General features: G+C 32.8%; 1 protein-coding gene across 7 annotated transcripts in view; it reads left to right on the top strand.

Annotated features, from left to right (window-relative positions):
* The first annotated feature begins 4,933 nt into the window (after positions 1 to 4,933).
* LOC128227761 (ADAMTS-like protein 4) overlaps positions 4,934 to 25,396 on the top strand; it is a 74,464-nt gene continuing 54,001 nt past the window's right edge. For 2 of the 7 annotated variants that reach the window (XM_052938577.1, XM_052938578.1), the window contains exons 1-2: positions 11,672 to 12,237; positions 16,654 to 16,720. In XM_052938577.1, the coding sequence (XP_052794537.1) occupies positions 12,194 to 12,237; positions 16,654 to 16,720 (111 nt within the window). In that variant the 5' untranslated portion in view covers positions 11,672 to 12,193. Of the gene's footprint in view, positions 5,300 to 11,669; positions 12,238 to 16,653; positions 16,721 to 25,396 lie in introns of those variants that run through there. The other 5 variants (XM_052938582.1, XM_052938583.1, XM_052938581.1 and 2 more) reach the window with 4 other exon arrangements.

The raw sequence follows: 25,396 nt of genomic DNA on the forward strand, positions 1-25,396 counted from the left end.
CAGATGCAAAAAAACAACAGTTTTTTGTCTGAACTGAGATGGAAACGAGAACACTTATTTTAAAGATAATGTGTGCATTCCTTCGGTAATAAGATTCAATTTTCACGCACAATAATATACAGGAAAAATATAACAATTTGATGTGAAATTTCGTACACTTTCAAAGCCCTCTAATTTAATGTTTTAATGTCTTACTGTCTGAGTGATCTATTTTATTGCAGGCAATTTTAGCATCTAGGATTTCTTTTGGGAGTTAATGTGCATGATACAAAAATGCCAATGGTAAGTAGAGGCGATACAAAACAAGTCATTTTTAATCGTTGAAACAATATCGGTTACTATCATCATTACTTCATGCCTTACACATAATGGCTTATCCGCAGTGGAGCGGTTTTCTATCAAAGTGTCGACATGAATAATGAGCGTATGTTTCAAACTAAACATATCAAAGCTTATCCAAGGACGAACACAATTAACTTAATACCAAAACCCTGAATAATGCCACAAATACTATTCGCTATATCTAGGCTTTTTCTATCACGCTATGGTGTAAAGGCAAATAATAACATTACAATAACTCCATATACACAAATTAGCAAATATTGAACATAAATGAAATTATTCATAAGTGGATGCCAAGAAATGACAATGGTTATACAGGAGGTATCACACACATACATGGTCGTATATAAGAACAGTGCAGAGAAAACCAGACGAGAATTCAAAGATTCCTGTTCGTAGCCTGCATCTAAACTAAAACAAGAGCATTATTTCATTTGCTCTAATTTTTAACAGGTGGTCTACCAATTGATACACCACTTGATTCTTCTGCTTGCCACAATGTCAAGTTTGAGATGTTTGTGAAGTGCTAAAGTATTGTTTGAGTTAGCAGGGGAAAAGGCTTGAGTGTTACTGCAAAATACACTTTTACATCCTCCCTATGTAAACAATTACACTTTTAAGATACAGCATATACCGATGCCATTGATAGCTAAGTTAATTGTCCATTTTATTTTATTCTTAAAAGTTATAGTTTCTTCTAAAATATATTATTATTATGACATAGTCATACCAAAAGCCTTTATTCGCTTTGAGGTTCTTACATGACGTCTGGACAGAAGTTCAAGGATGCGATGTACCGTTTCGTTTTACATGGTTTTACTGCAATCATTTGAAAATAGTATCATGTCAGATCTTAATCCGATTTCTTTTATTTATAGTTGCCGCTGATATTGATAGATTTGTTTGAATTCTATTTTGTTTCTATTTTATACCCTTTTACACATTCACATTCCACTCAACCGTAATGCATAATTTTTAGTATTTTGGAATGTTTATTAGCCCTCTTCATTGCCTTATCTGTGGTTCAACATTCTACGCTGGTCGGTCGCTAATGTCATGATGTTTCTCTTTGTTCCTGCATTTCCTCGATGCATTTAAATTCATTACACGAATTACATGGTTAGTGTTCTGTACGGTTAACCTCTCTTGGTATGTTAATAGTTTCAGTTTATTGGCAATATCAGGAAATACAGCAACATACTTCAGAGGTTGCATTTCCGTGCATTTGTATGATCTATTCAAACTATGCGATACTATACCAAACGGAAGTTCAAATATGGGTGAAGTTATTTCTACAGTTACTTGACTGATTCGAATAAATGGGCGATGAATCTTCCAATGGTTGGTTTGACCTTTTAAAAATGTGTATGCTCTTGTTGTTTCCCTGCTTGGCTTGTGATCCACATTAAACACCAACCGCAAAAGGCTTTTGTTTTCTGTGCCTTTACCATTCCCTTTGTATCTTTGATTAACAAAGTCAATGACATTCTGACGTGACATTTAATCGTGACCTACATTTTCTTTATTCTATTCAAATTCAGTTGATTTTTTTGGGAGAAGAAATGAGGATTAAACCTCCATTTTGATCATGATCATCAAGAAGGGTTTATAATATATGACCAATGTCGTGTCAGGTGTTACGCCAGACAGCGCATATGTCAAGGTCAAGTTAGATGTTGATATTCATCACTTTTTATTTATTTTGATAAAATTTTAACATTTTTTCAAATTGATTGTTCATACTCAAATACTATATAAATATTGCCTCCCTTCAGGTGAACAGTGGCTAAGTGCATCTTGTCAAACCGAGGCAAAAACCTCGATCGACAGTGTTTGCCCAATATGAGTAATATTAATTGTATTGTATTGAACAAAACTTACTTTTTTACTTTTATTAAATGAGTTTCCGAAATTGTTGCATACCTCGCCATTGTCTATAAACAAAACAGACGAAACTGTAAACCCCGTACCGCATCGTACTATGATGTCAGCGGGTTATAGGGCGCTAGCGGGTAAAAGTGTGGATAGTATTATAGTAAGGATTGTTGCTTGCTGAAATTAGCTATATATTGTATAGCTAATAAAAGAAGTGAGGTACAACAACTAATTTATTTGCCCACTGTTGTTTACTATGTTTTATATAGAATTAGAGGAGTCAGGTAAAATAAAGACAATGTCATTTGATATCGCAATAAGCTGTCCAAATGGCGACTAGAGTATTAGCTTTTAAGGGACTAGACACCAGATGATAACATTGCAAGAAAAAATAAAATTGTCAAAAACTTACATACATTTGTTAGCGTTTTGTACAACGCATTGAATCTTACTTACTGATGTATCACATCGTATACGACACGTGTATCTATCGTATTTTTCCTATTCGCAATTTACTGGGTTAGTCTACCACGTTAATCCTAGTATTAAAATCTAAAAATAGTGTCGGTACATGTATCTGTAATTATCACACGACTTTCACATGCTAAATTAGCACAATACATATCAAGTGGGAAACCGTTATGCGCTATTTTTGAACGGGTAAACTCAGCTGAGACAGACCACGAAATATCATTTTAATCAGGTAAGATGATGTATCATATACCTCATACTGGTTCGTATTGATAAGTCTAGGCTTGTTTTGAGGTACTAATGTATATGCCGAGTTTGGGACCATCTGATGTCGAGTCCCTTCAAAGCGTTGTAAATAATAGTAAAATACGTTATCGAAACTTATCAACAAAATAATTAAGATCCACAATTAAATTTAAAAAAAATCGTGTTTGGCTATATCATCCATATTTATATTATGTATGTTAAAAGATTGCGTCATTATAATGAAAATGAAGATTAAACTCAGAAACATAGCGAAATATGACGGAACACAATGAACTGTAGGTACTGTACGTATTCAATTGACTTGACTTGGCTTGGACTGTGAGAAAACAGAAAATCATACATTGGAGAGTTTGTCCAGCAATGAAAACTATTTATATGCTTTCATTGTTCTTGCAGTCAATGCATTTTGGTCAACACACATATTTTAACTTAATTGCTGAAATATGTGGCAACTATTTGGAATCCAACGTTTACTACTGAGAGAAATAAGTCCCAGCTAATGATGGACAATTTTGGATAGGCATGTAACCTACATTTTTTACTCATTGTTTAAGTAATATGTAAGATTCAAAGTTCTACTTGTTTATCCTTTCGATTGGTCAAGATAGCCATCCCTGTAGTTCTCATTGGCTGAACTAACTGATGGATTACACCGAATTCGCTAACAAACCACACAGTTTGAACTACATTTTAAATATAATACAATGGATTACCGCAAAGTGATTTAACAATTGTTAGAATGAATATATAAAACATTTTAGACGAAATATACTACAAGAGTAAGCTAATTTAAAAGCAAACATCAAAAACACAGTAATTAATTATTTTAATAAAATAGTTTTAAAAATAGTCGCACCTGTTCTGAAAAAGTGACGAACAAATATACAATATAACGTTCTCTTCCTACGAAAGTCTGACAGTGAGCAAGGTAAGTGAAGAAGCTGTTCACCTACTGAAGCAAATCCGAGTGATAAAGTTAATTGCGCATTAACGTATACAATACAGATTTAAGTACCCTTTGTCGGGATTTATTCGGTTGCATTAGGTTTGTGTCAAATTATAATGAAGCTGGCTGAACTATCTCAATAATATATCTTAAATAATGACACGAGTTTAATGGAAATGAGCTGAGGTGTGCAGTTGATGTCATGCCGTCCTTGGTTTGATTTGTTTAACCCACCATGAAGTGCTGTTTTCGCTTTTCCGTTCCATGTTAGTTACCAAAATAGTTCAAGATTAAACAAAACTGATTTTATATATATGTAGTATGTGTTTTTGTCTTGTTTGTCTTACGTTAAGGGTCAGTTAGAATTGTATTTCTGTGTCTTTATGCAAGTTCATAGTCGTGTGTTGGCTGACGAGTTTGTTCCTGTAATTTCCTGTAATTTCCATTGATGTACTTAGTGGATATTTTAGTGATAGTTTCAGTCTCTGGGTGTGTTCAAGCGTGTTTATTCTTAGTATTCTAATAGGTCCGAATTCATAGAGTGGCGCAACGCATATAAAGACTGTAAAACATAATCGGAGCACATCGATTGAAGCGTGCAACAAAATGGTGCTTTAATTTCACTGTGTGATATGGAACTAGTGTGGTCAGTTTCTTACTTTCTCTATGGTATCACTTTTTTAATACTGCTTACATTTACCTTAAAATTGCTATCCATCTTAAAGTAAATCCTATTAATTCTCAAGCTATTCATTATCTTCGACTTTTTGTATATGGTGTTCATATATTTTGTTTCATTATTCTTTAATTGTTAAAAGAGATTCAAAATTATACTTATAAACAACTTAAATCTTTATAAAGAGAAGCTGAGCATTTTCCAGTGACGCAACCCGGCTGTTATGTAAAAGCAGAATTGGCTCGTTCCTTGGTGTTTAACAACCGAACAGATCCAACTTTTCTTAAGTTTTCTACGAACGAAACTTTTTTTCAAGAAGGTTTGAAATATTACAAGAAAGGAAAACTATTTAAAGCTATAATTTATCCAGGATTGTGAAGGAGTTTGAAAATACGTAGAACCACATAAGATATTAAGTGCTTATATGGAGATCTGATACAATTACAAATATGCACTGAAGCTATATCTGCTTAAATGAGTAATATCTGAACCCAAGAAGAAGTGATGTTGAATTTGCACAGTACTTAAGTTTCGTTTAAAGGATTATAGTATTAGACTGCATTGAATTCGTGAATCATTTCATATGCCACCCAGTTGTTACGTTCCATTGGAGAACGATCGAAGTGAAGCTACTGTGCGCGGATGTTCTTTGCATAATTATAGATCACATTTTATATGATAGTGTTTATGGAATACTGGATATAACCCAAAATGTTAATCAGGTATATTCATGTTTTCATCGTTATAACAGAAATAGTTATGCTCATATAATATATTTTCTTGTTCGTTAGCGCAGAACATTGGAATAATGATAATAATTATACTAATACTGTGCTAGATTTAATTATTTATTCGTATTTATCTTAGCTATATGTAATATTGTTTGTAAATTAGAAGGAATACATGATGGTTATGAAATTCAAACGTGGCAAAAGTTGTATAATGTATTATGACATTTTTACTCGAAAATATCAAGTATTGAAAAATATGTTAAGTTTATGTTAACATTTAAGAGCACTCAAATGATAATAAATTCGTTTAACGATTATAATCCTACAGACTATACTATACGAAAATAAAGAACGTTCAATTTGCACAGTTTATTGGCACTTCAAAAAAGAATAAACGATACATACCTGCAACAAAAAGGAGAAAAAACGATTATCATAATCAAACGGATAATTATTGAAGTACCTTTATAATCATTATATAGTGATATTAAAACCAAAACGTTTAAAGTTCATTATTTCAAGTGAAGAATGTGCTATGCAATAGTAAATATGTGGCATAAAAAGTTCAGCACACTCACTCGTTCCACCAACTGTCTATTTCAAGTGTCAGGTCTATGAACACATGGTTTTTACGTAAACGGGACAACGCGTGGGGTATCAGACTATCAGTTAATATAACAGTTGTAAATATGAATTGAAAATGAAAATGTAGGATCATTCATTAAAAAATTATCATTGCGACAAGTCGGCTTTCCCATAATGTCGAGAAGTATATTTGTGAGAGTATAGAAGTGTTAACGTTTTCTTAGTATTCCTATAGAAGAGAAACAAACGATGGTGTTTTAAAGTGGTGATCATGATATTTGTTCTGAATTCACCCTGACTTCCTGTGAAATTCTCAGAAATTAACTGAATAAAATTAAGACTTTCATTGGTCATTATAAATTCAAACTAGAAATCCCATTTGTCATTGTAAAATAAGTCAAATAACTTAAAGGAGTATCGGAAAAGAGCTCCTTAGATCTCTCATTGTTCAAAAGTTGAAGAATTCGAACGATGTTTTCCAGAAAAGTTAGACAGATCATCTCGTAAGTGTAAACATAACGAGTAAAATGCTAAAAATAGAAAACACATTGGTTTTGGACATGATTGGATTGTTTTAGTTGCAAGCCACAAGCAAACTGACTTGCTACTTCCAAGGTCATTATAGTTTTGACGAATGTTCTCAAGAACTCAGTTCCTGTTGGTCATATATATTGACGCCCTACAATATATCTAATAATCCAGGCGTTCTGTTACATTCTTAGGGATGAAAACATTTTTGTATTGAAAAATAACACGTGTTAAAACAAGCATTGCAATACTCTGTAATTCTGTGCATTGTGTTATTATTTATTCGATAAGAAATGCATTGCCCGAGGAATTACCCAACAACAATTAAACCAAAAACAAGCTCTAATACATGTCGAACATTCGAACCATTCGGACACTAATCACTTACCACGAGCGAGTATCTTTTTTATGCTTTATATCACGGTATTGGAACTGTATGATTAGTTCCGATCAATGGTGCAATAGCAACAAATATCATGAAAATGTATCGTTTATATTATCATAGATACCTCTTCTATAAATTTAAGAGCGGTTCGTGTGGACGGTCTTATGGAAACTTGTATTGCATTTGATAAGAAGCTGACAGCAATGATATCGTGTTTGTTGCTAAAGCTGTCCCTGAATATATATTTTTGCCAGAAATCTTTAAACCAATATTGCAGTAGGAAATACAGGGAATTTTGCACAGGGGTCAAAAGCATGTTGTTCTCTTGTCTACTGGCACAATGATAAAACCCTCCCAGGATACAATCAAACAATTGACGAAACACACACACACCAGCACACAAGTCCTCACTTGAGTATGCATACCAACAAGCAACACTCATATTTTATTATTCCGATTTGCGATCATTTTGTAAAGTTCTGTATGATATTTATGCATCGAAGTTTTTGGTAATGCAGCCGTTTTCTTTCTGTATATTTGCAAGTGGTTGGAAAGGCAGCCTTGCATTACTTTGTTAATTGTAAGCTTCAACTGCCTAAAGTTGTTAGTTGTTCGACTTATTGCAGCAAAACATACACCGAAAATTAACTGTGCATAAAAAGCCATAAATACCATATATCAACAATGCATAATGCACACAAGTAAAATGAGCTTTGTTGTTAACATTCTTTTATACAATTTCATAAATGTTTGATTATTTTAATTTTGATTTTGTATACTGAGATATAAAGATTGATTTCTAAGCAACTGATATTAACAATTCGATATTTATCTTTATCTCTGTCATATTGGTAATGATAATTAAACTATTTCATCCTTCGAAGGGTTTCAATTTTGTAGGTCTCTCATAAATTGTGTTTTTTGTGTTTGTATTGATTTCTTAAAGTGTAGAAATAAGGTTTTGGATTTATAAAATTAAATGAAATAACTTATGTTAAAAACTGATCTTGCTTTATATGGTAAATCGCGTTTGAGTCTTATACAAAGGCATAACAAATTTAGGTGGTGTGAGTTTTTTATAGAAAATTTTCCCATTATATCTAGGCTCCATATTTCATGCTAATAAAAGAAGAAACCTTCTTCAAATTGTATAAACTTTGAAAACTATTGCCATTATGCGAAACTTACTGTTATTTCAAATATGACAAAATCATTTTCAGATACAATGTATTTGCATTTTACAACGCTAGGAAGCTCGATCTTTGTTTTTAGGGATGAACAATTTCGTTATGATACAAATATTGAAAACCTCTTGGCATTCAACTACCAGAGAGATGGAAGGTCGCAACAATTTTGTTGCAATGAAAATCACATCAATTTAAGATTTTTTTTGTAAATATTGTCTCAAATGAATGAAACAGATATTATTTGCATTCTATTGTTTTTGAAATAGGATAAGTTTCAAGAGAAGAGTTCAATGTAAAATATATACAAAGAACAATATGAAGCAAAATCATTATAAAACATATACTTTTCACATGTTGAAACTATGTCGGATTATATCATCGTTGAAGACTTTACATATAATTACTCAGCGTGGATTGGTTTTCTATTTTAATGTCGAGTTGAGCTTATGTTTCAATCTAAAACGTATCGAATCTAATCCAAATGTAAGGACAACACCAACTGACTGAATTTCTAAATCTAGAATAATAACACCAATGCTATACACTGTATCTATATCTATGCGGTATTCGTTCTTTTCACCCCTCATGGCGAGAAGACAAGCATTAAACTAACCACATTTCATGTACATAAGTGAGAACACGTATAGATCTACATAAATGGTATAATTGATTAGTAGATTCAAATACAAATGGTTAAACAGGTAACCCTCATTAGCATTGCCTTATGCAGAGGATATCAGCGTATCTTCATTTAGGAAGAATCATTTGGTTACTAGTTTTATATATACATGTAAATAAGGTTATCTCATACTATCATCTTTCTCATCACACCCATCTAAAACTACTGAAACTCGTTTTTTATGTTAATCATCAAATGTCTGTCTTGAACCTTTTATATCAACGAAGATTGTATTGGTATTAGTTGTTTGTGTTGGTACATTTCGTGTTGCCGTGTGGTCTTGATATCGTAAAACTAGACCGAAGTAAGGCGTTTGTATTTAAATAAAGTGCTTTGTTGCTGCCCCCATGTTTCATCTCATACTTCTTCCCTCGTTATTTAGTTCCTGGTCATTCGCATTAATTGAATGCATCATAGTGCTATTTAAGCCTGTGGAGGCGGAGGTGACAGTTTTACAATTACTGTCATCCACATTCGCAATTAACCCACAATTACTAAAAAAATCGGACCTCTATTCCAGAGTTATTTTCCTATTTTCTTAACCGCTTATTAGTTGTTATTTCTGCAACAAATGTATGAGTATATAACCATACCGCTAACAGTCAAGTTCAAACAGTACGCCCAGGCAAAAATGCAAGGATGTGGTGTGACCCCCGTTGTGTGTTTTTGCAATTATTTAAGCGTTCAAAAATAAATATGACATTCAGTGAACTCCCTATTCAAAATAGTTGCAGATCGGAAAATGCAATTGCTTTTCAATTCGATTTCTTTTATTTAAAGCAACCGCTAATATTGATGGGTTGGCTTGAAATATATTTAGTTTATAAATGTTGCTGAACCGTAACATATGATTATACAATATTTTTCCATTTGTATTTGACCTCCTTATCTTTATATACACATTTGTCGTTTCAACATTTTACGGTGAGCGATCGCTTACAGCATGCTGTTTCTCTCTGTTCACTCTCTTCCCCGATGCATTTAAAATCATTACTCGGATTCCATTGCTAGAGTTATGAACGTTTAATCTCTTTTGGTATGTTAATACGTTCCGTGCATTTGTGTGATCTATACAAACCTGAGCTATTATATCTTAGACAAGTTCAAAAACGGTTCAAGTTCTATCCACATTTACTGACAGATTCTACTGAATGGGTCATGTATCTTCGGATGGTGGGTTTGACCTTTGAGAAGTATGTTTAATATCGTTGTTTCCCTGTTTGGCTTGTGATTCAATGTCATTTAACGATATCAATCACAGTAGGTTTCCATTTACAGTGCTTGCTCCCGTAGTTTCCCTTGTATTTCTTATAAATAGACTCAAATTCTATTTAATTATATACTTGAAAATGTTTATCTGACCTAAGCTGACTGATTTTACATGTGTAAAAGAAGAAAATAACATAGTTTTTTTTTATAGGCAAAGCCACATTTTCTGTCAAAAAGTTATTTAGAAATAAACGTCACTTACTTGTTTGTTAGTATCGGTTGTGACCAGTGGTGATCCATGTGAGAACTCCCTTGAGTCACGTGATTCCTCACCCTGGTATTTCAACTAATTTTTAAATTCAATGTTCATAAAAATCACGAACACAACGAACTGTCAGTTCTATAAGTTTTGACTTGACTTAACTTAACGTGAACTGTAAGATAAAAACCTGTCAAACAAAAATGACGATTTATTCATCGTGTCAGTGAGGACGATTGAATGTTTCAGTTTTTGTAGTCAATGCATTTTAATCAAAAAAACATTTATTAAGACTTGTAATATGAAATCTGTGGAAACGCTTCGGAATCCAACTTTTGATATTTTATGAGATATATACGCCCTAGATAAGACTGACTTTTTTATCATGGTATGTTACTTACATTTGCTTACGCATTGTTGAGAGCATTTAATAGATATATTCATCATCACCACCGGTCAGGGTAGCTTTCGTAAAGTTTGACTAGACCAAATGAAGCATAACACACACGGGGCTAACAATTCAACTAGTAGACGTAGATGTACATATACATGTAATGCAAACTACGGGGCCAAGATCAGATTCCACAAAGAAAAGCTAGACTGAAGCAATTCCTTTTGATAGAATTGCTTGTGCATAAATACACAATATAGAACTAAGAACTCTGTGTCAGGTTTTAATTGGCTGCCTTTTTGTAGAACTATTTCAGCAATATAACTCAAATAATGAAGTTGATAGAACAACTTTCTCAGTAATATAACTCAAATAATGAAATTGATTGAACTATCTCAGCAACATATCTCAAATAATGAAGTTGGTAGAGATATATTAGTAATATTACTCAAATAATGAAATTTCAGTGAGCTATGAGGGGTAAATGTGTATAGTTGTATCGTCATTGGTTCAACGTTTAATCCATCTAGAGCTCTTGTTTTCTCCTCCCGTTCCATGGTGGTTACCCCACCAATCATTGATAAACAATGTTTTTGTATTTATGTAATTTGTGTGCGTTGTCTGGTGTATCTTTCGTTGAAAGTTCGTAAGGATTTTATTATTGAGCCTTTGAACAAATTCATATTTTTTTAGTGTGTGTTGTGTCTTCTGTAATTTCCTTGTAGTATTATGTGGATATATGAAGGATATCTCTGAGTCTGTTTTGTCGGTTGTTTTAAGCGTGTTTTTTTTTCTTATTTCTCTTCATAGAGTGTCGCACCACATTTAATAACACTAGATAACATTATCGGAGTAGATTGATATCACCGTGTACCAAATGGTGCTTTAATTCCATTGTGCTGGTGGAAATGGCGTTGACAGTATGCCGCTTTCTGAGTGGTGACTCTATTTCCTCAAAATTGGGGTACATTTTAAAGTAAATACTTTTAATTCCCAAACTATTAAATCTCTTTCATCTTTTGTGAATGATATTCATAGATTTTTTATGAGTAGTCCTTTATTGTTAAAACAAGATTCAGCAACTTAAACCGTGGAGAAGAGAAGCTGTGAATTATCCAATGACGCGGCTGTTATGCGAAAGCAGAATTGACTTGTTACTTTCATACTTACACCCGCATTGTATTTAACAGCCAAACAGATATAAATGTTCTCATTGCTACTTGGAGTTTTCTTTATAAGAAGCTTGCTTCAAGAAAGTATATAATGTTACAATAAAGGAAAAATATCGAACACTTTAATTTATTCAGCTCATGAATGTGAAGGAATTCGAAAATACGTTGTACCACAGTGTTAAATGTTAAGTGCTTTTGGAGATCTGATACAACTTCAAATATGCACTGAATGTTAATCTGTTTAGTGAAGTTATTTCTCAACCCAAGAAAAAAATATGTTAAATTTGCACAGTATGTTAGCTCAGTGTTAAGAATTTAAGTATTCGACTGCATTGAATTATCTTTTCATATGCCATCCAGTTGCATCGTTTCATTGAACAACGATCAAAGTAAAGCTGCTGTGTGCGGATGTTCTTTGCATAATTATAGATCACATTTTATATGATAGTGTTTATGGAATACTGGATATAACCCAAAATGCTAATCAGGTATGACAATTGAAGGCTTCACTGTTATTACGAAGATAATCTTATGGTAATATAATACATTTATTTTAGCACAGAACATTTAATTGGTTTTGAATAATAAACATGTCATTGATGATATATTTCTTGATTTAAAAAATATCTTACCTATATTTGATAGTTATTTTTTTAAGTGGATTCCATAAATAATTGGTTTAAAACTCAGACATGGTAAAAACTATTTTTGTTTCATTCAAAATAAACAATATAGCTTTTTTTTGTTTCTGAAGGATCAAGTATATATTTTTTTATTTTAGTTTTATGGTAGTATTTGAAGAGCAATGAAATGATAAGGTTTTACGTTAAAAGATATCATCCTTAAACACTACAGCATGCATATATATGCAGAACATCAAAATTGCACAGTTTATTGGCACTTCAAAATAGATTAAAATATACTTACCTGCTACTAAATAGGGAAAAAACAGTCTGTGATATATATGGTATTACCATAAAACACACGAGGCTTTTTTATTCAGAAATACCATCGATAACTACTTTTAATGTCTGCATTGAATAAAAATTGGTCCAAAATAATTTAAACCCTTATATCATATTAATATTCAAAAATGGATGAATATATTTAGAGCTGTTGTTTCAAGACCAACTGCTTGTGGTGCAACATTGATAATATCCTGGCTCGTTTAATTAAAATAGTAGTATTGTAACCAATACGTTACGTAATTTTTGTCGGTGAAAGGATGTGCTGAACAATATCAAATATTTGGAAATAAAAACTATTTCGACAACAATCATAGGAACCACCGACAACACATGTCAAATGTCATGTCACAAGGTTTAGTACGTAGGGTTTAAGTACACAAGACAAAGGGTGAAGTCTGAATTTAACACAAACATATATAAATAGGAAACGAATAAAACACGTTGTACAAAAGACATCATTGAGACTAATGGGCTTTCCCGAAATTTCGAATGTTTTTTTTTTAAAGTGTAAAAGTTTTAACCTCCTCTCACTACCCCTTTTAAAACAATGATGGCATTTTAAGATGATGCTTAAAATTATGTACCTGAATCGTATTGAAATGTAAACTACGTGGATATGCCCAGGAGTCAAAAACTTGATGTGCTATGTTGAATTGTTAAAGGATGAAAAGCCAAAACACGATTAAATAGAAGAAGAGACATACAAAACAGCACACAAGTCCTCACTTGCGTACATTTATATACAGAAGAAGAACATTTAATTATCGAATGTATATATACATAGTATTTGTTTGATTTAGGCCAAATAACCAGATCACCAGCAACGATTAATTTGGTTTAATTATCCTAATATGCTTTATTTTTGTGTGTTTTTTCTCTTCTGTTTTTGCAAGTAGGTGGTGAAACAGCCTTTCGATGCTTTGTTGATGCTAATAGGCATAAACTGCATAAAGTTGTTAGTTATTCGATTTACTGAAGCAAAACATATACCGACAATTAACTGTGCATTGAAAGCCATAAAATACCATATATCAACAATGCATAATGCACACAGTGAAATGAGCTTTGTTGTAATTGTATGAATGTTTGATTATTTATAAATTGATTTTGTAGACTGAGATTTGATGTTTATTTCCAAGCAAATGTTACGAATAAAAGTTGATAAGTATCTTTATCTCGTCATGTTGCTACAGATATCATATTTATTTAAAACAACAACTTCATCCTTCGGAGTCTTTCAAATTTTGGTTAAATACAAGTACAAACATAAGAAGTTCACGAGGTTTGTTTCCCATTATATCAAGCGTCCAAATTGCATTGTGAAAAAGGTAAACAAAAAGCAAAGCAAAAAAACAAAGCGAAAACCGATGACATTATGCTACACTCACTTTAATATTTATTTTTTATTCTTTTTCTTGTATTTCAAACAATCACAGCATCAGTTTCTTTTTTATTATTTTGTGTGTTTAAAGGAATGTGATTACATACACTGATCTTTGATGATCACACATAACGATAAGGATTTAAATTATAGTTACGGTTTGTGTCGAACTGATTGATGGAAGGGAATCGTTCTCTAAATTGAGTTGTCTAAATTTGCAAATACCAAAATAAATCGGCCATAAATCGTAAAAAGGAGTAAACATAATTAGTGAACGCTTGCACAATGCTGGAAATGCCTAAAGATGTTCGAATTTTGTCTCTGAATTCGTTGAGTTTCATCCCTGTCAGAGTACTGATGATGATTTTGCTAGTGCCCATTATACTTGCTGAAATTCTGACTTAGCCATGATCAACATTACTCTAAAAGAAAAGAGGTAAATATATTTGTCTTAAGTGTTTTAATGACATACATTTTATGTCATTCTATTAGAGAGCCTCAGCAAAATATGTGTGCTTCCATAGTTTTTTGAAAGAAATAAACGCAGATAAATATGTGCATTTTATGTGAATAATACCTGGAATTATGTCAAATGAAGCACAATTAATCTGTCATGTATTACTTTACACTGTTTCTAAAGCAATTGTCCACGAAGTTTTAGAGCATATAAAGGTAATTTGATTGGAAAACGATTCATCGCTCCTTGATGTACTTTAAATTCTAAATATTCTAAATGACCTCTAGAATACAACGCTACTTTTCGTCTTTTTATATTAATCAGTCATCTTCAGTTTGTCCAATAAATTCTAAGTTATTAATTGCGTTGAACTTTTCGAAACATTTCTGGCATCAGCAAAAACGTTATTCATTTCCCCAGTGCAAAAACTACTGCAGTCACGGGGCAAAAAAAAAAAAAAATACAAAGGCTCAGAAAACCACACGAACCGACTAATTACAATTCCACCCATCAAACAAGCCCGATACATTGCGAGATTGATAGGAAGCTTGCTCATTTCTGTGATCTTTGTATTTTCAACGACTCCTGTCAAAATTTGCGGAGGGGTGAAAAATACATAATGATGCAAAAACTGCAAACCTTTTGGCATTAAACTGCCATAGAGATAATAAAAAACCCTCAAAAACAACTTCCGGCTTATAAATTACACGAATGCACGACTAGTTCATTTCTGTCTGAAACGGATGAGACGGAGAGGAGGAAAGCAATCTGTTTGCATTCCATTTGGACTTCGTTTATAAAAAAAATAGTTTGACACTCAAGATATTTTTACAAAGGAAAATTGTACCATTTTCATATTTTTTATGATATTCCGTACACTTATCACGCATACTGCCATTCAACGTATTATGAATGCCTCAAAGATCTGAGGAATCTGTTTGAGCAGAGTTGACATTGGAATTTATTTCCTGATTAAATTTTAATGTGCATGATGCGAAAATAACAACAAAAACAAAAGTAAGCGAAAGCCATACAAACAAACAATAATAATCTATCAGTTATTTAAAACTAGAAAACTGACTGTTTAATTATTTTTAACCACTCAATATTGCCAGACTAAATAGCATTCAACTAACAAGAATTGAGCACAGACACCCAATGCAATAATTAAGAAAAAATCATATCTTGGTGTCTAGAAAACAAGCATGATTATGCATAATCTGCATGGTCTTTTAATAAGTTCAAGGTAGAGAAGATCAGACAAGTTTACAAAAAAATGTTACTCATCGTCTGCGTCTTAACCAAAGCAAGGGCGTAATCTTAATTTCTCTATTTATACCGGTGGTCTACGAACTGATACACCAATTGTGTCGTCTGCTTGCCACAATGTCAAGATTGGGAGACATGTAAAGTGCTTGAGCTTTGTTCGAGATACAGGGGAAATGGTCTGGAATGTTTTATCACTTTTACAACCTCCGTGCGCAAACAAGTACAACTTTTAAGAGATAAGGGATCTAAATTATATATATGTGCTAGAAATAATACGATACGAGCATTGATCTCTCACTTTTTAAAGTAACGGGACAAGCAACATAAAAACACTTATGTTGTTCAAATATTTTGTTAATCAGAAGATATAAATTCATGACCAGAATCCCCACCCCTCCTTATTCTTGAGAGACATCGATCAGAAAAATTTCCAATCATATTGTAGTCATGGCAAATGGTTTGAGTGGTTAGTCAAGTTTTAATACAATGGAAACAGCTCACGGCGGCACAATTCCCGTAAACTTTAATTTATCCATAAAATGGTGACGACAATACACTACTTTGACTTATAAAAAACAAAAAAACAATAAGTAATGCAATGGAAACAATCAGTACCTAAACATATTTTATGATCAAACAGCAAACATTAAATGACGAACGAACAAACAAACTAAGCAAACACAACAGAAGACACAAATAGCTCGCTGACAATAACATAATCATGGCAAAACAGTATTCTGTTACTTAAAGTGACTGTAATCGTCTCGGATCGGCCAAGAAAACCATCTTATTCACATTTATGATCAAACTCCATTTGTATATTAGACCACTTATACGTGTGTCCATTAATCTATATTCATTCGTCTTTACTTCAGGTCCATCGTGGTCGCTCTAATCAGCCTGCATGTATCTGTGGTCCTCTCACAGGATAACAGCCACGTGGTAAGTGTAAACTTCTAGTATAAAAAATCTATAATGTTTTAGTATATTTATCTCACTGGTGATTTAAATATGCAGAGAGTTTTGTAAAAGAAAAAAAGGAAAATGGAGATGCAGTTCATTGTATGAAACTTGTGCACCGATGCATTGATTCCAAGCTATTAACGGCAACGAAATTCATTTGCTCTCATGATTCGCAAGAGCGTGGTTTGAACTCTGGTAAACCGGTATTAATCCCAACTCAGTACTTACTTAGTTCCAAATGACCAAGCCAATGCGTTACCCTATGAGGCCCACGCGTGATCTGTTTCCCTTGACCAATGTAGCCATGAGAATATCATGTGATCTCTTTCCATTGACCAATGTAGCCATGAGGATATCACGTGATCTGTTTCCCTTGACCAATGTAGCCATGAGGATATCACGTGATCTGTTTCCCTTGACCAATGTAGCCATGAGGATATCACGTGATCTGTTTCACTTAACTTATGTAGTGATTGAACGAATTTCAGTTTAATGAATTCAGGAAGTTTACTCAAACACTTTTCTGATTTATATCTCTCGACAAATGATGATCAAATGTAAATTTGGACATCCAAAAAACATCCTAATTGATTTGCATAACTCCAAAGGAGCACATGGATAGTGATATATTCGTTGCTTGCTAAATCGCACAAGGAGTGTTTTTATTTTATTTATTTATTTATTTATTTATTTATTTATTTATTTATTTATTTATTTATTTATTTATTTATTTATTTTTTATTTTTATTTATTTTTTTTTTTTTTTGGGGGGGGGGAATTAACAAAATATTCTGCATAACATTATATTTTACAGTTTTTATGGCAAAACATTATAAGTCCTTGAACATGTGATTTATTGAATGTCTAAGAAAACGACACGGTTCTGTAGCACTTATATTTTTCCAGATATTTAACATGCTATTCTATTTCAAGAAACAAATCGTGATAATTACAGTTTGAATCGAAACGTAAACTTCCTTGACAGTAATTGTTTGTAAACAGATGTTGCAACTTTTCACTGAAGTTCAAGTAGTAAAACCTATTATAGAAGCTACCACGATTGCCAATTGCATTACTCTCAAGTAGCACTTAGGTTATGGCTATCAATTAAACGGTTTTTGCATGTACTATCTCAATAATCACGGGCAATAAAACGGTGCAGTTTGTATGGTAATTAAATGCAGGTTTCGACCGATGTGGTAAACGCATAACGTCTAACAGATAACTTTCGTCCTCACATGTTAAATATAAAAGCGTTTGGATTTTTTGAAAATATAACTTAAATTATATTTTTTTAATACTTTTATGGGCAATTGAAATAAATTTCCATACTAGCATAGAAGAAAAGCAGTACGCTATACTGAAACATTGCCACAGCCTATTTTAAATCACAACCGCGTGTAAAGCAGCCGTATAGCACAAGTATAAGTGTGCGCTATACTGAAACACTACCATTACCTATACAAAAAGTACAAAAACACGACCACGTGTATAACAGCAGTATAGCACAATATTAAGGACACGATTATTTGATAGTTTGTTTGACGTTGCCCGACTCACATTTTAAGGCATATGTCGGGAGGTAGGGTTGTTTGTACCTCCTTGTTCCTTAATCAGTATTGAAAAAAAGACACAAACAACGATAAGATGCTCCTGAGATGCAAGAAACCTTTGGTTGGTTGGTATTTTTGTGAATTGGTCGGGTTAGGCCTAACAAATTATGTATTTATTTAGGCCTGACTGGAACATTCTCGTTACCACTACCATGTCGTTATGGGAACTGTGGGTCAAGGGGTGCGATTTTGTTTCATACTGCGTATCTTAAGAGAGCACAAAAGTATGACATTGACTAACAATGCTAGGCTGGACATCCTTTATAATTATTTAGGTTATTGTTTTGCGTGGGAGAAACATAAATGTTTTAATGACTTTCTCGCCCATCTGGTTGTGAAACAACATAACTATTTTTAAAGCGAATCGCAAAATCTTCAAGGATATCTGAGTTGAGTTTTTAAGGAAAGAGTTCTTGACAATTCTGAAAGAAACGAGAACAATGCGTCCAGCCTAATGGTAAAGTGTATCCAAGAGAGCATAAGCATTCAATCTGATCCACCTAAGAGAGCCAAGTTTATTTTGCTTTCAAAACATAAAGGAACAGTGTCTGTCTGTCACTTATTGTTAGCCTGTATTTGTTCGATAAAAAACTGTCAAATGCTATAGGTGCCTCAACGACGGGGTCATAGCGTTGAGTTTTCCCTTGGAAGATTAAGATGACGCCGTTGTTTTGCATATTCGAAAATCAAACACATGTTAAAATAAACAACAATAAATCAATGCAAACTACAGGGAGATGCCCAGTAGACCCTATGAGACGAATAAACTGTTGAGGAACACAATGTTAAGGCCCAAATGACACATGACGAGGAACAAAACACACCACAAAATAGTACAGACTACACAACTTTCCAGTTCATAAGGATGTAGCTGTATAGGATTGAGGTGTTGACCTATATATAAGACCAATATAATCATATAGAATCGTATATAAAGCGTGAGTTAAGTAGTATTTTTACCAGTAGATTGATAATCAGATTTATAAGCTTAAGTACTGTGTTCAGCTTTCAATTATACACATAAAATTCAAAACAAAATCTTAATCATTTCAAAGTTATACATGAACAGGCATGAACCTTATAATAGTAAAAGTAGTGACAAATTCAACCTGTCATGCATATTTAAAGCTTATCAGACACAACTAATTCACTTACTATAACTACGATGACAAGCCGTGTAGCCGAACGTTTAACCAAACTCCCGTTTAAAGGCTAAGCTAACACACGAAAAACCCAATGCTACAAGACAGCAAGCATCTCACCTTTCAAAACTATAAATATGTGCAAAAGCAAACATATACGCCTTATCGGGGCTAGCATCCTGCCTGCAATTTTACATGAAAATATGTTAGGTTTGCACGGTTTCAATGTGCTGGAAGACCATTCATACAAGTTACAGCTTTCCAACATGCTGGTGATTTCTCACTAGAATTGTAAAGTATTGCAAAACACTCAATGATAAATAATGCTTGCTTCAGCAATCTTCGTGATATCAGCTGCTTTGCCATTTCCAATATTTTACTATACTAAGTATAGTAAGTCTATCTTTAACGAACATATGATCCTAATCGGATTTTTTTCTTGCATAATGCAAGATAAATTGGCAATAAATGATTTAAATGTTTACGAATGTAAAAAAAAGAGATTTTGTAGAGTTTTCAAGTGAACACAGATCCATTTTTATTTCTTTTTGAACTGGTTTTACTGTCAGTGAAATCTCTCACTCAAAGTGGTAATGTATTAAGTTACCTGCCTAATGACGTTTTAGAGCATTCTTTTATTTTTCTGACGTAATGTAAATACTTATAAAATAATTTAAAACATATCTTCAACCCTTTACATGTACATGCACTATAAGTTATTAACACCGAGAAACGATGGACAAGTGACTTCTGTGTGAAGTGTTTCAGTATTTATCAGCAACAACATAATAGTGATTTATTAAGATTTATAATAACTAGAAATCATCATACATTTTGATCTAACAGTATGATTTTGCATGATGTTGTTTGAGCAACAAGAAGCCCGATTATCCATTTTTGTGCAAAGATGACTGAATGTCCAGATTTATGCAAAGTGGAATCACCCGCAATAGGTCAATACAGGATTTGTTCAGAGACATGTTTGTATTATTGATATGCATAAAATAGCCATGGACCCTATGGATCCTTGCTGAACACCACTTTTAACATAAGATGTAGATTTCTGACCACCAACCTTTCATACGAATTGACTTCGATTAATACGATGCCATGAGCAAAGAATCCGAACAGGTGATATATTTGAATTTTTGTTGAAACTATCATGAACTATAAGATCGAAAGCTTTCCTTAGATCTAAACCAACAGTTTTATTAGAGTTGACATACGTTAATGGTCACTTAGACACTTGAACAAGATAATCTGTCATCCTAACAGGCCTACTGGAATATAAATGCTTGATTAGGGTACACTTTGATTTCGTCACTCTGGTTGACAGCAAGTTGTGATATACCATTCGACAACACAAAAGATGAATACTGGACATTCTGAAAGTTATTCTTATATTGATCGAAATTAATGTTGAAGTCTGTATTTCTGTGGAATAATATTCTACTTTAGAAAAGTGACTTTCTTAAGAAACGTATGTTCAATCCAAGCAGACTGTATATTTTGTTTATATAAGTGCAATTCGTATTTAAAGATATGGATTGTTTTATTTACACGAGTATCACGCTGGTACAAGTAATTTTGTTATATTTTCTCGACGAACAATAGCACAGTTTCTTATAAAGTAGTCTAAATCACTTATTCCGTCATGTAAACATTCTAGTAGTCCGAAGGCATCTATTAAACATAGTCCAGAAAGCGCATTTTATGTTGAATATTCAAAATATTGAGATTATTATTATAATTAAAACTGCAAGTACTGCTGTCCTTTTTATCATTACTATCACACTAATGTGCGTACAAGGTGAGTACTGGGTATCAGCAGCTAAGAACGACGTATGTAAGTTTTCATTATAATTAATAACCTTATACTCGTTACATTTATCTTTGTAATGTTGATTTAAAGGACACATTTCAACTGCATTTGTATACATTAAATTAATTGCATGAAGTTTTTCAATATTGAAATATTGAGTTTCTAGCGTATTTTAAAAATAATACTCTGACAATGAAAACTACAGGGACAAGCTGAATATCAATACATCTACTGACAATCAATCAATATTAGGGGTTATTGCATTGACTTTATGTTAGAAAAACAAGTCACATAGCATACCAGTAATGATCTAATTTTACTAAAGGTTTCACTTAACAATATACTGGCTGAAACATCTGGCAGTGTATGGTGCAGACATGTGCAGTTCGGGTTTACTGTGCCAAAGTGTGGAAGTGTTTTTTGGTTACCACATTAATATTTTTTTAAGAGGTTAAGCGTTTTTCTTTCCTGTTATTGTCTTTCTTATACAATGGTTTGCCAATGTTAATATCTGAGGTATTAACAGTTTATTTTTGTTATTATTATATCATTTTATCACTTGAATTGCGTTTCAAACTTCTTCATCTATAAAGTTAATTTGTCTCTATATAATGAAACCCCCGCCTCCATATTTTTTTTTTCAAAATTGGCAAATTGCAGATGAAAATCTAAATCTAAAAGCGTACATTTTCCATCATGTCTTCATGTTTAAATAAGATCTAAGATTTATAAGCCCAATTTTGTTTTGGGAATAGGGAGTGATTTTAAGTAAACGGCTGGGTCGCACTTTGCCATTGTTAATCCTTTTGTCTCTTTTCAGAATTCATATCTGTATAACTATTTTAAGCATAGCGAACAGTTTGTGGAATGTATGAACACAAAGTGACCAGCTGCCGTTTAAATTTTAAGTAATGTCTGATAGCTAACACTGCGGTAACGGTGACTAACAGTCTCTTTCTTGATACTAGTGATTTTTGATTTTCTGATTTTCTTCTAAGATTGATCATATCTTTTAGACATATGATAATTTGAATTTGACTAATTTATCGTACATTCTAACTTTAGTATGAAGAGGGTATATCCTATATCTAGGTAGAACATAATGCTTTCAAATAGTGTAATAATTAAGTCATTCACGTACTATAATGCTTTATGTCGTATTTTATGTATTTTTCGACGAACAGGACAATAATATTTTTTTCTGGTGTCATAAAACAGTCTAATTGTTGCAATCACAATTGCTATAAGTACTTCTGCTGTAATTATGACTTCAGAAAAGGTATAGAAGTGTGGAAAGGCTTGTTTTGCTTCAACGGTGTTTGTAAAAACTTGTTGATAACATCACGATAGTCAATATACAAGTGCTTTATCAAAACGTATTGTTTATGTTTCTGCTGTGTGTTCTCGTATCTTAAAATGCCGTGTATTTCTGTAAGCTACGTTACATGATTAGACTATCATTTTAAAATCACTTATCTCCATCCATCACATTATCAGGCTAATAAAATATTTCAAATGGCAGAAAACACATTCGGTTATCTTCACAAAAAGCGTTCTCTGTAAAAAAATATAGCAAAACTGACATATTCGGATTTGGCTCATGCACAAGAGAGCGATCTCCAATACTCTGGTCTACAATTTTTCGCAAACTATATAAAAACGTTTTCCTACGGCACTCGTTAAATAAAGCTTCTGATGCTACTCGTTAAAATTTATTACGATCTTAGACCGCATCGAACAATTCTCCTCCATATTATCATCAATTTTAACATAAAACAATGGAAACTGTAATGCACAATGGGTTGATGTTTGCATATTTGCTACTGAGCTTGTTTCTGTAGTTTTTCACATAAGTATTGTTGCTATTTCAACATAACCCAAGACATTCCCATTGCATTGGAGGACTTGTCCGAATGTTAATTTCCGTGAAGTAGCTAATCATTAGCATGTATTTAATGGTTGCAATAAAATTTATTATTGCTTACGGGTTTTGTGCACAATGATTTGAGCACTTAGCGCGGACTAATAATTGTGTCGACGAATTGTATTTAAAACCAGAAGTACGAGTTAATTGAAAACTTAAGTGAAACAGATGAATTCTTACCAATGATTCAAGAAGAAGGTAACGTTTTATTACCTCTCACGAAAGCAAAACATTACAAACTTTATAGACGTAAACTGTAACAGCTAAGTATGACAGGAACATGTTCGTTATCACTAAAATATTAGGCGAAGACCCCTGCGTGGTTTACGAAGATGCGTGGGTGGGGTTTCATTGCCTAAACCATAAACATACTTTTATGTCGTGCATGCATTTCTAATACTAAACGTTATTTTTTTTATTCTACTCAATAAATCAGGCTTAGCCCCCTATCGAGATGTCAGGGTAATGTTTAAGCGTCGGTGGACTTTATTGTCTGAAATATAAACATTTCTTTGACGTTATTTACGTCATATGGTTGTAAATTGTAACACTTAATGTGAGTCACAGAATGTAATAAAGATTTTCATTGTTAACATTGCTACGGTTAAAAGAATAATGCGTCTAGTCTGAAAGTTATTTTTTTTATAATTATCAGGTTGGTGAGCCAAGTAAAGTGTTGCTTAATCAAATGTGTCAACCTGAAATTTAAAAAAAAAATTCACGAACAGGCAGTCAATATTGTTTTTTTTCGATTTTCAGAACCTGACACGATTCAAGGCAACAAAACAATTACAAATTTCAAGTCATAATCAATGTGCCTTCCGTGCCCTACATTTTTTGTTCAGATTATTTATGAATATCTGTTCAAATAGTCATTTTTCTTCTCGAATTAGAACGCAAGTTATTCATTATATTCGTGATTACTATTGTACGATTCATCAGCGTGTAATTATTTAGATATTTAAAATATGATCTTAAACAAAGGTGATATTGTTTTAGAACAAATTGGCTATGCAGACGTATGTCAAATTAAGTGATTATCCTTTTTATAATTGTGTCATGTTTTGTGTTCAACTTAACAAAGACGCACCTCTCACGACAATGGACACTAAGTCAAGATATGGAGGAAAATGACGCAAATTTCGAACCGTTTGCCACGTGTTTAACCCTTTCTTAGATATTTTTTTAAAAACATGACAATTTTTTCTCCATATTATTTATCGGTCAATGTATCTGTGAAATTGCATATATATTAAGCATTTTTGTTTTATGGACGTGTTGCAACAAAAAACAGCATTTTCTTTAATGATATAAATAGCTCATTGCTTTGCATTTTCAATCTTCAATACGTCATACTATTTCAAAACACTTTCCACGTTTTACAGTGATTTGGTATGTTTGGTTTGCCGGTGTTGGACAAATCTGTTTTCGGCCAAAACGCTCATATATGAGAAATGTTTAGAAACGGCGAATCCTTAAAACACTAAAATTTACTTTCATAACACTATCAGTTTAAAAATCTTTAAAATCGAACCAAAGCATTCAGTTGTCTTGACAAAAGGTTATTCTAGTCAAACACTTTATTAACACTTTGTGCCGAGATTTTTATAAGCGAACAAGGAAACATTTGTCATAAAATAATCACCAGTTTAACAAGTTTTGTTTATATGTCAACACTTTACAAGGGCGTTTTCTCTGCATAGAAGTCTTTTTTTCAAAATGCATAAACCCCAAAAAACTAATGATAAGCAATGTATGTAATGTTGCAAAAAGACGACGCAGATCTGACAGGCTGTATGCACTACATTTAGACCGACATGGTTTGCAAATTTTTGCACCATAAATTATATACACCAATTAAAAGTACGATTTATTTGAAATGTAAGTGAAGCAGATTAAATTTAAATCAATTTGTCTCGGATGGAATTTAATAATTGTCGAAACTAGTACGTGAGAAACGGGCTCGTTTGAATCTCTGCTGAGAGCAACACACTACAAAGTGTATAGCATGTTTAACAGTTCTGGAACATTGTCGTTATCATTACAATATCTGGCGGGGAACCCCGTGCTGGTGCCGCTGATGTGTGGGCGGGTTAGTCTGGAACGGATATTTTTATTATTGAATTTACTTGAGGGGTTTAAGGTGTTGAATTG

The sequence above is a fragment of the Mya arenaria genome, chromosome 3, assembly GCF_026914265.1.
Source record: "Mya arenaria isolate MELC-2E11 chromosome 3, ASM2691426v1".
Taxonomy (NCBI): Eukaryota; Metazoa; Mollusca; class Bivalvia; order Myida; family Myidae; genus Mya; species Mya arenaria.